The sequence below is a fragment of the Asterias amurensis genome, chromosome 2 (genome assembly GCF_032118995.1).
Source record: "Asterias amurensis chromosome 2, ASM3211899v1".
In the NCBI taxonomy this organism is placed as follows: Eukaryota; Metazoa; Echinodermata; class Asteroidea; order Forcipulatida; family Asteriidae; genus Asterias; species Asterias amurensis.
The window spans coordinates 23456596-23473463 of NC_092649.1; the positions used below are offsets into that span (position 1 = coordinate 23456596).

The 16868-nt window shown below is 38.0% G+C and overlaps 2 protein-coding genes across 3 annotated transcripts in view; one reads left to right on the plus strand and one right to left on the minus strand.

Moving 5' to 3' along the window:
- Positions 1 to 16868, plus strand: part of LOC139954245 (U6 snRNA-associated Sm-like protein LSm3) — a 514674-nt gene that overhangs the window by 424790 nt on the left and 73016 nt on the right. The window lies entirely within an intron of this gene.
- Positions 1 to 16868, minus strand: part of LOC139954235 (DNA repair protein complementing XP-C cells homolog) — a 37851-nt gene that overhangs the window by 11072 nt on the left and 9911 nt on the right. For both annotated transcript variants that reach the window (XR_011788076.1, XM_071953954.1), the window contains exons 5-13: positions 15840 to 15997; positions 13066 to 13186; positions 11076 to 11168; positions 9258 to 9579; positions 6730 to 6873; positions 5267 to 5425; positions 2938 to 2995; positions 2384 to 2495; positions 1769 to 1858 (exon numbers count right to left, since the gene is read on the minus strand). Coding sequence is in view for 1 of the 2 variants with exons in the window: in XM_071953954.1 (XP_071810055.1) it covers positions 1769 to 1858; positions 2384 to 2495; positions 2938 to 2995; positions 5267 to 5425; positions 6730 to 6873; positions 9258 to 9579; positions 11076 to 11168; positions 13066 to 13186; positions 15840 to 15997 (1257 nt within the window). In the remaining variant the exon portion in view is untranslated. The remainder of the gene's footprint in view (positions 1 to 1768; positions 1859 to 2383; positions 2496 to 2937; positions 2996 to 5266; positions 5426 to 6729; positions 6874 to 9257; positions 9580 to 11075; positions 11169 to 13065; positions 13187 to 15839; positions 15998 to 16868) is intronic.

The window sequence follows — 16868 nt, forward strand, 5'->3', positions numbered from 1 at the left end:
CAAAGTATAAAAAAAATTCATTTTTTGATCGTGAGCAACTATGTCAATTATTTACCTGAACTGACTCTTAAGTTTCAAGTCAGTACATCGTTATGATCAGTTATGATCATTTATGTTTTTTATTGTTTCAGCTCATTCAACTGGAACCAGTGACAGAGAGTTTGATTTTTGTTTTAACAGATTATTTCAAAACTTCAAGATTTCAATTTGATTTTGTTTCTTTTAAATCCAGATGTCAATGTATGTTATTCCAAAAACTTAAATAACATTTTTTTGTTTATCCCAAAATTCCAGAAACTTACTGAAAATTACTTGCAATTGTATATAACAATCTCACTTTGGCTTGTATGTACCAAAAACAACTGAACTCAAAGACTTACACTAAATAAAAAACTTGCAACATTTCCCAAAACTTTAACGCGGACGGTTGGACGGACGGACGAATGAGAGGAAATTGGTATTACATAGGCTCGCACTGCTCTGCAGCTCGCCAAAAAGGAAAACATTTGTTACAATTTTTCTTCTGCAGAAAAGACTCTGTGAACACATCTTATTTTATTCATTGAAGGCAAGACAGAACAAAATGTGTGCTTCATTCCAAATACCCTAATGACCTTCAATTTTGACAAGAGTACTGAGGTGCATTCCATGGGTACCCCCGATGCCGTGGAGCGCCCGTCAGAGCGTGACCCGCTCAGGGACAAATGTCCGCCTAGCCCTCCCCCGGCCAGCGGCGCCCCAACACCCATTGGGTCGGCAGGTGCTGCGTGGTCCGGAAACCCGGTTAACAACCCGCCCTAGTCACCTGTGCTGCATTGCACTGTGCCAGGGGGCCCGAGAGGCCAGGACCCATTGAGCCATGACTGCTAGCCACAATGGGCGGCACCGTGCTCTGGGTTTGGTCGGTGGCAAGGATCAGACCCAGTACAAGTCTTTCTTGCTAACTCGACCTCTCTTCGACTTATGTTCCGTTTTGGGGGCTCGGGTAACCCGCCCCTTCGAAACAGCCTTGCGTTTTCCAGCCCCACCATCCTTGGTCACGCCGGCGACCGAGTACTCGGCCGCCAGTGGGGCTGCCGTCACCCGCAGGCGAAAGTGGCTGTGGGTGCTGGGCGGTATACTGGGTCAGCAACATACATGTAGTCTCCAACGCAGCCTCCCGCCCGAGGACCCAGACTGTCCCGAGGGGTGTAGTTTCCCTCGGTAACGACAGACTTTGCCCTCCCAAAACGCTTCATATTCACAATCAACAACAATCAAAAGACACAAACTATGACAATTCCACAAACTGTTTATGGTCATAGAGCTAAATTATTAAGCTTCTCTAACATGTCTAAGCAAAAACGGGGAAGTTTTAGAGCAAATCTTCGCTAGTTCCTAATAACACATCTCATCGTTCCTGTCGCTAAGAGAAGAGAGGAAGATCATGCGGTATGCCGCGGGTACTATGGGGAGGCCAATAGAGGGCGCTATTTAATTATTAGCGATATTACCTGCCAGTATAGGGAAATATGCAAAAATAGTAGTGTGCTCTACAGGTAAATATGAGTGAAGCAGACCATCAAAATTGTGGGGTTTACTTTTTATACTTGTTACTACAGCAGATGGCAGGGCCAGAGTGATTTTTGGGGGGATAGCTGTGTGAGTCATAATATGTTAATTATTATATCTTTCCAACCATATTTATTTCTGAACAAACACTTTGAATGGTTCAAAGAAACCAATCCAAGGCAATTTGTCTCTTTAAATTGCTTGTAAAATGCCTTACCTTTCTCTGTCTGCCTTGTACTGTTTTGTATGGCTGTTCACAAGGTTTTATAGCTAAACCTTCTTTTAACCAGGTTTCCCGTGTGTGTAACTGAAACAAAATATAACTAAAAATTAAAACCGAAAAGGTAACACAAACAACTAATTTTTTTATTATTGTTATTATTTTTAACTATATCATTTTGGTAAGGAGAGCAGGGGAAGCTCAAATGTGAATGCACTGTAAATCATAGAAATATCTGTTTTTATGTTGCAAGAAATCAATGTAATTACATGTAGGTAAGAACTGGGACCCAATCAACATGAAAGGCTATGGTCTGAGCTTTAAACAAGACTTAGAGATGATGAACAGCTGGGAAGAAACCACATGAATAGCCAAAGTCCAACCTGTTGGTATTGTACATGTAGTCTAGCTACAAAGTTAGCACTATTGACTTTTAACTTTTAGGTACGTGTACATACATAAGGATTGACCTACTACTCCAGTCATGAAAACATACAAAAGGCTATTTGATGACATTTTATCTACAAAGAGACTCTACAAGCAAGCAACCCCCCCCCCACTGAGTAAGAATCTATTAATGTATCACAAAGATGGATTTGTATATAAACTTACATTATGTACACAGTCCCTTGAATACACTGGTTCACCCCTGCAGTAGCCAAGGATATTAGCTGTGTCTGGATACAGAGCTTCAAATTTCAACAAATGTCGCTTGAGAACAAATCTATAGAAAACAAAAGGAAAGTATATTTATATGAATCATTGTAAGTAGAAATAAAAGTTATTAACAAGAAAAGTGGTGTTTAAAAACACAAATGCCCTGCAAGCCAGTCTGTTTCTTGACATTTGACACATGTAGAACAGATTAGGTTTTTTTCTAAATAATCTTAGTCAGTGTTGTGCAATGTTGTGCTGCGGATACTCTGCCATGTAGGTGGAAAAGACCATTTGACAAGGGCGCTGTAAAAAGAAGGGCGTATTTCGGGTACACTTGGGGTTGGCAGTGAAAGGAGGGTTGCTTTGTTTTTATTCAGCGGAGTTGCTTGCGCTTTGTAAATGCATTTGTATGTATCGGAGGTGTCGTATTGTCTGTACCCTATTAAATTCTCTTTTGAAGTACCGTGTGTTTTGAATGTCATTAATAGTCAATATAAAAAACAACTTACAGATGATGGTTCTTGTACTCTGAGACACGAGTTGGTAATGGTTTTCCTTCTAGTTGCTCTAAAAGTAAAACATGAAATAATTCACATTATTAATCAAGGAATAAATTAAGTGAGCCATATCCCTTTTGTTGCAGGAATAAATTGATTTGTGCAGTGTTCATACATGTAGTTCTTTAGCGGTGCTCCAAGGTTAAAAGTGTGGGGAAAAAATGGAAACTTCTTTCAAGCCACCATCCTCATGTTAAAACCATGTAAAATACCATTTCAACATGTTTTCTTCAGGTGCAATTCTTTTGTTATAATCAACATACTCAATGGTGTCACATTGCAATTATATGGTATGTATATTTTTCTGCCTTGGTTTGGACCCTTTGACTGGTGCATGAATTTGTAATGTACAAATCAATTCGTACAGCACTCCAATTTATTAAGTAGGTCTGACTTTGAGACAGAAAACTATTCACCTTTAAAAAGCACTTATTTTGACTTGAAGTGTGCTTCAAAAACCTACAAATATTGATTCTGATACGGACTCTGTAAGATATGTCTTTACCCTACATGTATATGATAGACCTTATCACAGATACTCCCTCTTAAAGTATTGAACGTGTTTTAGATTTTTTGTCAGCAGTTACTCACACATTTTTGTATGATAAGAATAAAATTGTCCGCCGCCCAGCTGGTATTTGATCCATCAGCCTCGCCAACCAACCATGGCTGGGAGGGGGGATGCTGGCTGGGGGATTGCTTGGGCGGGGATTCAGGCTGTCTTGGAGGGAAGTTAGGTCCCTCCTACGGCGACAAGCCCTTTCCTCCCCGATGTTTTATGTGAATTTATATCAAACACACTCAAAAACAACTCAACTCTACAGTCTATCCTCTACTGGACAGCCGCTATTTACTTCACTTCTCAAGCACCAAGGCACTATTAAATCTTACCGATATATACCGATGCCTCTGCCTGCTAAGAGAAAAAGAGGACCCTGACGAGGTCAGGCATGAGCATTGGTGATGACAGAAAAAACAGGACAAAATTAAGTTTATTGCAAATGTTACTATTCCAACGCACACAACACGAGCGCGCAGCGCAAAATCCCAGCGATTTTGTTACAATTACAGAAAAAAGAAACAGAATAAAAAAATAACAAAATAATAAAACTTTTTTTTTGGACGATCTTATTTCTTATTTGTACCCACAAAAATGCTTTTTTACACTAACAACCACTTTTTCATAGGTTCCTTATTTGAATTTCGGTTGTATGAAAAAAATCTTTTGCAATGTTCTGGATTTCAACAATCCGTCGGCGACGCACATAAAAACAATAATGAAAAAAATGGCGAGAGTGAGATGTTTTTGAAAAAGAGGTTGTTATTCAGCATAGGATAAAACTGGAACGAGGTTTAGATTAGACCCCACACAAATTCAAGTTTTAATGCCCTGTCGCTCCTACAATGGCGTCTGGACGTACAGTGTGTTTGCTGGTTCCCAGTGTATCTGTCCTGGTTGTGAGGCAATAACAGGTACCAGTTCTCCATGGCCTGCCGGCGATCTCAGACTCGTGCTGCGTTGCTCATTGGTTCCTGTACAAACCTGCACATACACAGTACACATGGTGCAAAACACTGGCAATGTTATGTCAGTAGACTTTCGAAAGTCCCGCACGTGTTATCTTTGCTACAGCAGCAAGCGCATTTACGCGCAAACATTATAGAACCGTACTGCTAGCAAGGAATGAGACAAGTTTATGTGCATGTCTGTCGCTCTGCTGCTGCATGGGGAATGCATGCACGATAACAACATGATCAGGAAGACAACAAGCCGTATATTGGGCCTGCTGCTAGACGGTAATTTTATTGTTTAGGTGCAGGTTTTTTCATGAATGCCTTGTGGATCTGCGATAATATACAATTTTAAAGGTAAACTTACATTGTCTGACTAGAGAAGAGGGATTAGAGAAATCCATATGTATACCCCAAAAAACCTACCCCTCAAATTGTATAGCAAATTCACATCGAACTCGGAGACTACAATTTTGAAAGGAAAAAAAAAAAAAGAATTCCGGTTTAAACCGGAAGGTTCTCATGCCTTCGTGGTGCACATGTCACAGTGCGTCGGGGATAGGACTCTTGAGAGCGCTATTGTATGTTAACCTTATAGCTATTTGCCTGCCGGCATAGGGAACAAAGCAATTGTAGTTTTCGCTCTACAGGTAAGTAGAGTGATGTAGACCCCTTAGTATAACTTCCTAACACACACATCATATCAAGAGTTACAAAACAAGTCATTCTTTATAAGGTCAAGATGAGCTGAAATCAGAAAATAACTTACTGCATAGCTGTGTATCTTCCAGTTGGTCCCTGAATGTGCACTTGGTGTTGATATAAGGCTTCAAAGTATCCTCCCACCAGCCTGATTCTACTCTCAGCTTGGATGTTTCAAACATCCACTTTGAGGCATAGCGCTTTGTTACATCCTTCACACCACTGTCTGCATTGAAAACAAGTTTTTATAATAAATCATTCCAAAAATAATCCTTTTTTTCCTGTTAACCACAAGCAACTTGCATTAAAAATAAGTGGTATAATTTATTACATTTGTACATCCACTCATATCCTATCATGAAAACCATTTGGACACGAGTGACTCTGGTAATTTGTTTTAAAGCCATTATACACTTTCGGAACAGAAAACAAAAAAAGTTCATAGATTTACAAATCACTTACAGGGTTTACAGAAGGTAATGGTAAAAGACTTCTCTTGAAATATTATTCCATGAAATGCTTTACTTTTTGAGAAAACATTAAAACAATTATCAATTCTCGACAACAAGAATTACGGATTATAGTAAACACATGTCATGACATGGCGCAACGTGCGGAAACAAGGGTGAGTTTTCCCGTTATTTTCTCCCGACTCCGATGACTGATTGAGCCTAAATTTTCACAGGTTTGTTATTTTATTCATAATTTGTGATACACGAAGTGTGGGCCTTTGGACAATACTGTTTACCGAAAGTGTCTAATGGCTTTAAAACAGGGCTTTAGGTGTAATAGGCCTATTGACCCCTTGCACGCGTGTCACACGCGGCGACTGATGCCACGCTCACCATGTTGGTGGGCAGTTAGGTTTACGTGTATTAACGCTGCGTCGCCTAAAATGCATACTTTCACTGCATAACGCGCAGCATAGAGTTAATATAAAAACCCACAGTGAAATTGCCCACCAGTATGGCGCATTCAAGATTTTTCTGCTGATGACGTCAGGTGAAATGGGTCAATAGGTTTTCTGAGCAATTTCAACAAAACTAGTAATTGTTATCACAAACCTCTCAAATTCACACATTTTTTGTTATTCTATAACCTTTTAAAAGTATCTTGCTTGTTATGTGGCCCAAGTTTTGTTTTTGAGCCAAAATGATTTTATCATACAAAAATGTGTGAGTCACTGCTGACAAAAAAATCTAAAACACGTTCAATACTTTAGAGGTTAACCATCGCCATTTGCCCCTTTTGGATTTATAGATTTTAAAAAGGCTTTGAGAAGTATAGCATTCCTAGCACTAGACAAATAGATAAAAAGATGACATTTAATATCTGATGAAAATAACTGACCTGAGAGTGCACACCTGACAAGCTGCAACTCAAATCTGCTCTGTATTTGTTAGCTAATTTCTTAGTGGTTTGCTCATTATTTGTCCAATTCTTATATAACTGGATTTGTTATTACATGTACATGTACACCTGGAAGCTACATGACTTTTTCTGTGTTTCCTGGAATAATCTGAGTCTTACCGTTGTCTAGTGCAATGACATATGTCATTGGCTTAGTTGCATTCTCTTCACATAATTCGGGTTGGTTAATATGACCTCCGATACAATCCAAGCAAATCCATTTTTGTTCCTCTGAGTTGAAAACTTCAATCCAGATATCAATTTCTGTACATGAGAAAAGGGGGAAAAAGAAGACATGTTTTTGTTACACAAACTTTTTGTTTGTACTATAATAACAAAATAAATGATTGAGAAATGTATGTCATAGTAAGTATAGGTTTTCTTTGTCAATTTCAGCAAATGAGCAGCCAATTTAATTTCCGTATGTTTGAATTAAAGCTGTTTTGCCTCTCCAGTTTTTACTGTGTTACAATTTCATATTTCGGCTATTCAATTTCATATTTCGGTTATTCAATTTCGTTTTGAGGCATTCAAATTCCTTTAGCACTCTGTTCAAGCTAGCATATTTTTATTTGTCATCTTAAAGACACTGAACACTATTGGTAATTGTCTAAGGCCAGTCTTCTCACTTGGTCTATCGTAACACTATGCCTAAAACAACTAAACTGTGAAAATTTGATCGCCTGTCATGTGACATGCTTTATGTTAAATGTTTGAAAATCCATATCAAATCAGCCACAAGAGACTGTGGGTTTCTGTTTGCAGGATTTAGTAGGTCTTCATTTTATAATTATTTTGTGTCATGACCTCACATGACCTCTACTTCTGATCGAAACGGGCCAACAACAAAAGTGGCCTGTATAAAGTGGTTCAAGTTATTGATTGCTTTTCAAGGATGTAAGTGTCTAGCAAGGGTGGGCAGTTCAAACACAATATCAATGAAGTCACAAAGTGCAACAGCGCCCTCTAGCGGCAGGTTGAAAACTCATCAAAATGAGTGCGGTGAAGTTTTTTTGTATATGTGTGAGGTTTCAGAATGATGACGTCACCAGAGGTCACGTCACATGACGTTAAAGGTGCACTTTTTAAAATCGTATATCTCCCGAAGCAATGATGTGATAAAGTTGAAACTTAGTAGAATGTTAGATACTGGCAAGTTCTTGTAAGTTGTGAAGTGACGTCATGATGACGTAGAAACATGATTTTTTCTTATTTTTTTCCATTTTTGTACCTTTAAGTCATAAATTACTCTGAACATGGTATTATTCAACTCTTTTTTTTTAAAATAGACTGGATTGGTCATAGCTGCTTTGATGTAGAGAGAACTTCACATTCAGTTGGGAAATTTGAAAATGTTATTAATGAAACAGTTCTGCATTTGTGCACAAATGCAATCATAGTTTTTGTATTTATTTGTATTTTTCAGGACTGAAATTTTCAAAGCACTAATTTGCAATGTTGCCATTGGGCGATTGCAATGAAATTTTCAGGTATGCAAGGTATTGTCGTAATGGTCTGCATATTGCAATCATGTCATGATGATGTCATCACCGGTCACGTGACAGCAATTTAAAAGTGTTTTATTTTCAATGTTTCAAAATCTATACCAAATCAGCCACAAGGGACCGTAGGTTTCTATTTGCGGGATTGGGTAGGGATAAATTAGGTCTAAATATCTTCATTTTGTTTTGTGTGCGTCACCTCACATGACCTCTACATCCGGTCAAAACTGGAAGTGGCCCTCTAATTCAAAAGTGGCAAAAGTTATTAAGTTGCTTTTATCAATGTTAGTGTCTGGCAAGTGTGGGCAGTTCAAATAGCGCCCAATAGCGCCCTCTAGCGACAGGTTGAAAACTCTTCAAAAACGAATTTTACACAAATGCAACTATGACTAGTTTATTGTTTATATTTTTTTATTTTTTATTTGTCTGTTTCAGTAAAAAAGCCATTGAGATGATGCACGGTTCTTTGAAGCGGCTTTTTGCATAGTTTGCAAAAAGCAATTGCAATGAAACTTTCAGTGATGATAGGTATTGGTGCAATGATGATTCTAATCCAAAGATGTCATGATGACGTTGTCACCTGTCAAGGCTGGATTGGTCATAACTGCTTTGTATACAAAAAGAATTTCAAATTCAGATGGAAAATTTGAAAATGTTAGTAACGAAACAGCTATGCATTTGTGCACAAATGCAATTATAGCTAGTTATTGTTATTATTATTTCATCTTATCACAGCATGCAAAAGAAAGACCACATTTTCATTTGTGCGAGTAACTCCTTGAGCAGTAAGGCTACGTCCTGTAGCCTTAGATCTCAAGGGTCTTTCATAGGATCCTCGCTGTTCCCAACAGCGCCGCCTTCTGCAATAGATCTATTCTCACATTTGTCCCTATTTTGCCCAGATGTTTCCCCAGTGCTTTCGGAATGGTGCCGAGTGCTCCAACCACTACGGAACTACTTTCACTTTCACCTGCCAAATCTTATGAAGTTCCCTTGCAAGGTCTTGGTACTTTAGGATCTTGTCCATTTCCTTCGAAGCTACCCTTAAATCTCCCGGCAGCTATGTCTACAAGATGACATTATTATTAAGATGACATTATTAGGATGATATTATCATTATTATTATTATTATTATTATTAACGTACCATTCTTCTTGATCCTTTCAGAATTGATGGGGGTGCTGTCTGTTTCATGTTCTGATTCTGATTCTGATGATAGTATCTTTCTTTTGAATGTCTTTCTTTTAAAGCTTGAGGATATAGCATCTCCTTCGAAATCACTATCCGAGTCCATTTTTGCTGCAGATTTGCGGCTTTGTTTTCGCAAGACCTTGCATTTTCCTTTGTTTTTGACTTGCTTCTTCTTCACCATGTTTACTCTGGCAGCAACTTCCTCATGCGTAACATCAGAGCCAGAAGTCTTAGACTTACATGACTGTCTTTTGTTTGACACTTGGCGACTTGAAACCTTTCAAATAAAGGGAATAATTCCATCACTTTTGTACCAAATTAAAAAGAGACAAAATTACTAGTAAATAAGTTTTCCATTGACATAACACAAAAACAAAGGCAAAAAGAGTAGTCTTTCGCACTATTAATACATTCGTTTAGGATTTGAGGCAATGCATGGTGAGGTATCAATACATATTTGGTTTGCGGTAACACCATGTGTGTGTATCTACATGCCTGGTAGCGTTTGCTCTAAGAGAACTGTCTTTCTTTACTCTAATCCACAGAGTAGGTTTTAATGGATTGTTCAGGAGACTTCTTAGTTCTAAAAAGAACTTTCCTGCTTTTTAACTACAACCCGAGTGAACTACTTGACGTTTGGACTAGCTTGCTTCAGTCATCATCAGGATTTATTTAAAACAAAAAACAAATCGAGTTGAAGGTGGTCAAGAACACCATCTTTGACTAGTTATTGAGTGAACTTCCAAGAACAACGTCCACTGGTATAGCTGAAAAAAATAAGGATCCTTGGCAGCTTGCCAGATAAAAAAAGGACATCAAGATTGGTGGTCCTTGACAAGTCTATACGTTTTGAAGGATTAAGTATACAAATATTGACTGCTTCGAGTGCTATGGTTAAAACTATGACCCCCGAGGTGATCCACGGAGCATTCATTTTTCCCGACTATACAAATTCTGTTTGATTGATTGATTGATTGATCACCGAGGGAGTTATAATTTTTAACCATTGCACGAGTAAACGCAGTCAATATTTGTTTAATAAACATCCCAAACATGTCTATAAATACTGTACTATTAAGTTACAGACCTGAATGCTACAATCCACGGACGACGCGAATACAGATTGCGAAAACTTCTACTGTGCTGCATGTAGTGTCATGTAATCCAAAATGGTAACAGACTATTAATTTATCATCCTTGTACACGCAACGGACGTCTGGGTACTGCACGCCGTGTGATAGTCTTCGGACTAGCACACGGCAAACCGATGCACTATCACACGGCAAACCAATGCACTATCACACGGCCGTCGTCTAGTAAAACTAAGACATACATATATCATGTGACATGCTCTAAACCAGTGAAAAGGCAGAATATTGGTTAGGGGATAGAAACTAGGCAACTTTGCTGTAACAAACCAACATTCCTGACATGACCACCAAAGTGGTTATCAATTTGTTGGCCACTATTCCATGTGCCACTTTCCATGTACATGTGATAACGAGTGTGTTTTCACCCTACATGTGCTTGCTTAAATACTCTGCTTCATTAGTCAAGGCTGTAAGTATTTTAAAACCTTTTCGGATTCTTCTATATTAACATATAAGAAGATAATTGTATACACTTTTATTTCAAGTATCGGGAGACACCACCAAATGCTCAAATTGAAAACAATAGTAAATTTCTAAACAAAAAAAGAATAAAAAAAAGAAATGTTGTCACATGTGTAAATATTTAATATGGAGTACATGTACTTGTCTAGCCTGAATTTACCTTAGACAGGATTTTGTGCTTGATGGGTTCTGGTTGAAGTGAAAGAACAAGACGAGTCTCAAGACCAAGTGCTCTCAAGGTAATCAAACAAATCTGTGGGAAAACATAATGAGGGATAAAAGTCTGATTGGAAAAATGTACAAACAAATTTGCTACTGTCAGACGGTTGGTATTGGCATCACAGTATCAATTAAGTTCTTGATGATTAATTTTGCTGTCAATTATCCAAACTTCTCTTTGTCACTGATATCTGTAACAGTTCATGACAGAAGATGTGAATGCAAGCAAAATATTTCAAGGCAGTGGACACTATTGGTAATTACTCAAAATAATTATTAGCATAAAACCTTATTTGGTGACTAGTGTGAGAAACGGCTCCCTCTGAAAAAAAAGGAGTTTTCGAGAAAGAAGTAATTTTCCACGAACTTGATTTCGAGACCTCAGATTTTAGAATTTGAGGTCCCGAAATCAACCATCTGAAGCACATAACTTCGTGTGACAAGGGTGTTTTTTCTTTCATTATTATCTTGCAACTTCGACGACCAATTGAGCTCAAATTTTCACAGGTTTGTTATTTTTTATGCAAATGTTGAGATACTGCAAGTGAGAAGACTGGTCTTTGACAATTACCAATAGTGTCCAGTCTCTTTAAAGGACACACTGACAAAAATCTGATAAACAAGTGTTTGAAAGATGTGTAAGCGAATGTAGTAAGACGGCTTTGACAAAGGAAGACATGACAAGTTGATTCACTGAGATCTGTGTCGAAATGGGATGTCCAAGTGACTGCAAAACAGTACAACCATGTTCTAAAGAAAGTTGCAGAGACCTACCAGGTCAAGATCCTCTGGGACTTCCAGGCTGATAATTTTAAAGACAATTGACATCTGAATGTTGTAATCTTAGATAAGGGAAAGAAGATGTGTCATCTCAATGACATAGTTGTGCCCAGTGACACAAGGGCTGCTTCAAAAGGTAGACAAGATCCAAAAGTACCAAGACCTGGCAAGGGAACTTCGTAAGATTTGGCAGGTGAAAGTTAAAGAAGTTCCTGTCGGGGTTGGGGCGCTCGGCACCATACTGAAAGCACTGGAGAAGCATCTGGACGAAATAGGGACAAAAGTGAGAACAGATCTGTTGCAAAAGGCAGCGCTGTTGAGAACAGTGAGGATCCCAAGAAAGACCCTCGAGATCTAAGGCTACGGGACATAGCCCAGCTGGAGAAGTTACCGGCAAAAATGAAAATATGATCTTTCTTTTGCATGCTGTGATACGATATGTTAACAAATAATAATAATAAATAATTAAATCCTACCACCCCCTCCATTACTCAGTTGGTCGTCAGCTTGAGTAGCATCATGTATCTGATTAAATCTGTTTTAAGACACGGGCATTGTCTCTATGATCATATCAACGAATGCTTGCACAACATCATCAAGATGTTGCACTTGCAGGCCTTTCCCTTTGTCATCACTACAGTCTGGTGCACGGGATAGAGTATCTGCAACGACCAGTTGTTTTCCGGGGGTGTAGAATACATGTATGTGGTACTCCTGTACCCTGACAAAAATTAAACGTGTTGAAGACAATTGACACTGTTGGTAATTGTCAAAGACCAGTCTTCTCACTTGGTGTATCTCAACATATGGACAAAATAACAAACCTGTGAAAATTTGAGCTTGATTGGTCGTCGGAGTTCCGAGATAAATATGAAAGAAAAAAACACCCCTGTCACACGTAGTTTTGTGCTTTCAGATGCTTGATTTCGAGTCCTCAAATTCAAAACTTGAGGTATTGAAATCAAATTCGTGGAAAATTACTTCTTTCTCGAAAACTACATCACTTCAGAGGGAGCCGTTTCTCACAATGTTTTATACTACCAACCTCTCCCCATTACTCTTTAGCAACTGAGGTTTTATGCTGATAATTATTTTGAGTAATTACCAATAGTGTCCACTGCCTTAAAATGACTCTTAAGAATAAGACTTACCAATACTATGTTCCTTTGATGAGGAGCAGTCAGGTTCACTATACTATGGGAAAGAGTGTCACTCAAAGTGCCATTTGTGTCACTAGAGTTCTTTGAGTCTACTTTGTATGACTTCTTAAACCTATAACAGAAGAGGAGTTTCATGATCATAAAGAATGCAGTGATCAAATACAATGTGAGGCATAACCAATCATTACCTTCCAGCAAATTTGAAAATCTTACCCAATCTTGTGATAAAATTGTACATGTATACAGTGTATGTGTTTGTACATATGTAGAATCACTTCATTATTTCTTTCGACCTTCCTGTACACTTATTTCATTACGTTTGTTAGAACATCATCGAGAAATGGGTCGTATGAAAAAAAATAGTAATAACTGACAAGTACTAGCAAAAAGTAAAAGCATAAACTTCCAAGAAGAAGCATTCAGTACAAGCATCTTTTAGATTATGTATGAATAAACTTATTCTCTTACTGCAAAGTATTTACTTAATGCTTTGGAGTAAATACATGTACTTCTGATATCAAGCTGTATGCCATGGCTGAATGGCTCAAGTCAGCCATGAGATTTTTATTCTGACAATAATTTGATGAAGACGACTCATCTGGACCCCCAGAATCAAACGATTTTGTTAAGCTTCTGAAACACTGTCATTTCTTTGGACAAGCCTTTTACTTCTGTGTTCAAGGTAGCTCTGGAACTACCTCGAAAAATTACCAGAACTTATTACTAGCATTAAGTAGTATTTTCTCCTTTTTATTCATATGGATGTAAGTAAGTGCTTAACAGAAAGGAATTTACTTTTTATAAAAAGTCAAGACTTTTATGAGCACTTTAGTAAACACGTTCCAGTAAAAGCTTTTACTTCCTTTTGATATCTTCAAGTAAAAGAAAATACTAGTTTTTATTCATACGACCCAATGTGCTAAATTATGTTTATAAAACTCTAGGGCTTAACAACAAACCATCAGTATTTCTATTGTTTAGAAAGTAAATGATCCAGTCTCCTGTAATGTGTCAAAGAATCTTGTTATACCTCTGTACAAATTGTGAAGTTTGATTGGTCGAGAACCAATCACATGCCGTGCAACAAATACGCATGTTACATGGCTCGACGGGCTGGGTAACATGAAAAGTAATGTACACTGGTGTACATCACCATGATCGTTCCCAGCGATGTGTACGAAACAGCGCTGTGTACAAAACAATCACGTGTACGAGGGAATTGTTTCTTTTTTGTCTGCTTATTAAACAATGACTAGTCCGTCGTAATAATGTTTGAAGATGACAACAGAACTTTGAGAAGAGGAATTATAATGTTACAAAGGCATAACAAAACAATTGTTGCATGTTGTGACTGTGGTCCATGGGATTTGTACACCCTCGAGGGAAAATGGCACCATTGGCTTTGTCTTGGGTGCCATTTCCCCCCTCGGGTGTACAAAACGCCGTCAAGGTGTGCAACAATTGTATACTGGACCATCAAGCCAAAGGAAAGTGAAAGCTTGATTTTTGTTATAACCAATAACGTAATGTATTTATTCCTAACTTGAATAACAGATTGCACAATGACTCTTTGTACAACTTTGAGGATGTTCACACGAAAAGCTAACTTCGCTGCTAAATATTCGCAGCGGCAGATCCTCATAGAACTGAACTTAACTAAAAAATGCCTTACATTCACACAAAGCGCTAACACCCGATAGCTGTCTGCAAAGGTCATAAACCATTATGTTATCTTCCAGTTGTTTTCACACTACTCACCTTGTGATCCGTGTAAGTTGTGACTTGTGTTAATGTTTTCTACACGGATCAAAACTGACCCTACAATATCTAACCTGGAGAATAATTTAACCCGGTTCACTACCAACATGGAGCAGCGCAAGTTGTGTTCACACTAAACATTTTGTAACACGGAGATGAGTTTTTTTCAGGCACTGTGATAAAAAATAGACCATCCCAAATGTTATTTAGCAAATCAATTTGAAAGTGCCGCGAGAGCGTCATTTATTTTTCAGATGGCGGAGCTGCACGTAAACCTGCGTACATTTTTCTCCTCACTTGCTGCCAAAATTTATGAAGTTCACAATTAGGTTAACATCGTCTATATTCCTTATGACAACTTATCAAATGAATTTTCTACAAAACACAGCTATGATATTCCTCATGACAGTGAAATCATACTTAAACCAATGCAACGTGTCAGAATTACACCCCTTCTACTTGTGTATGGTGTTTATTTTGCCGGAACAGATCTTCTACTGAATACGTTTACAGGGGCAGATCAACCTATGAATCTGTATTTTTCTCCCAAAAGTTCAAGAATTCGGCTCAGTCCTTTATCACATGGCCATGGCCATGCCGGTTTAAGAACTTTAAGAACTCGCCTGTTTAAGAACTCGTCACTACCCTTTTATTTCCTTATGTAAATCGCCTCGTCTACAATTTTAAAATGACACACTTTAGGAAACCTCATTTCTCAAAAACCACAGCACCTCATCAACTAATATTTTAAGCCACGCTTTCGACTATCATTATCTTCAAACGGTGTAAGTTCAATGTTAATCTGTGGACATTGTGTTTTGTGTGACAAAAAATACCTAAATCCTTTAATGTAAATCTGTGGACATTGTGTTTTGTGTTACAAAAAGTACCCCAATCCTTTAAATACACAACTCGAGACCAGTCTTCAACCAATCTTCAGAATGCATAAACTTTTAGAGGTGTTTATTAAATAACAAAACAATTTTAAGAGTGATAAAAATACGTACCATGCAATGAACTGTGTTACCCAGTTAAGATTAAACAATGACAGTTTTCCAAACACTTGGTTTATGGGAACTTGAGAAAGTGCCAATGCTTGCAGCTCTACATTGTTGCATACCTCATTGCTATGTACTGCACTGGCTAACAGACAGACAAGATGAGCCTATTATATTTATGTTCAAAAGATGAGGAAAAAAAACATACACAATTTATCATTATCATTTGGAAAGGGTAAAACTGTTATACACAACTAAATCACATTAATAATGTCAGAGACTTTGAACTAATGTTTGTTATCTTCTGAAGCTGGGTAGAAGGTACCAATTTGAACATTCAAAAGGTTGGCATCATTTCGGGGGCGTGTATGAGATAACAAAATTGCATCAGACTGAACAAAACAGGAAAAGTGTGTTGTGAGATCGACTTCGCAAAAGATTTGTCCAACAATTCTTTTCATAAATGAAGATGCATTAACATCTATTAAATTGTTGCGGTACCTGCTGCTACAATATAAGATACACACTATCTCTAGCTCCCGGGCAATCTCGGTGGTCTAGTGGTAAAAATCCCACCGGTTCCCACCTGAGTTTCATGCCTGTGGATTTGTTCACATGACTCCAAATTGTTTGAAATTATTATCCAATTACTATTCCCGCCAACTATTACTATTTCCTCATCAACATCTAATTTTCATCAGAGACCTCGGTTTTTAGCTTTAGCTTTATGGTTTGGGACAGACTAAGATAAGACCAATGCCTCTAAAAAACTATGGAGGTGACAATCTTTTCAGCACTCATGCATGGTCGCCCGACATTCAACAGCAAGCGATGTAGTAGAAGTAAAGCGTTTGAAGAATATCAGATTATTGCCATGTTGCAGCGCTCTTCCTGCTATATTGTCTATATCTCTGTGGCTCGAGTAGCGCCGCTTGGAATGAGGTAGGGGCGAGTGGTATTTCATTAAGTAAATATTTTATATAACCGGATAACAGAAATTGTGGCAATTTTCATAATCAGCGATGATATACTGTTGCA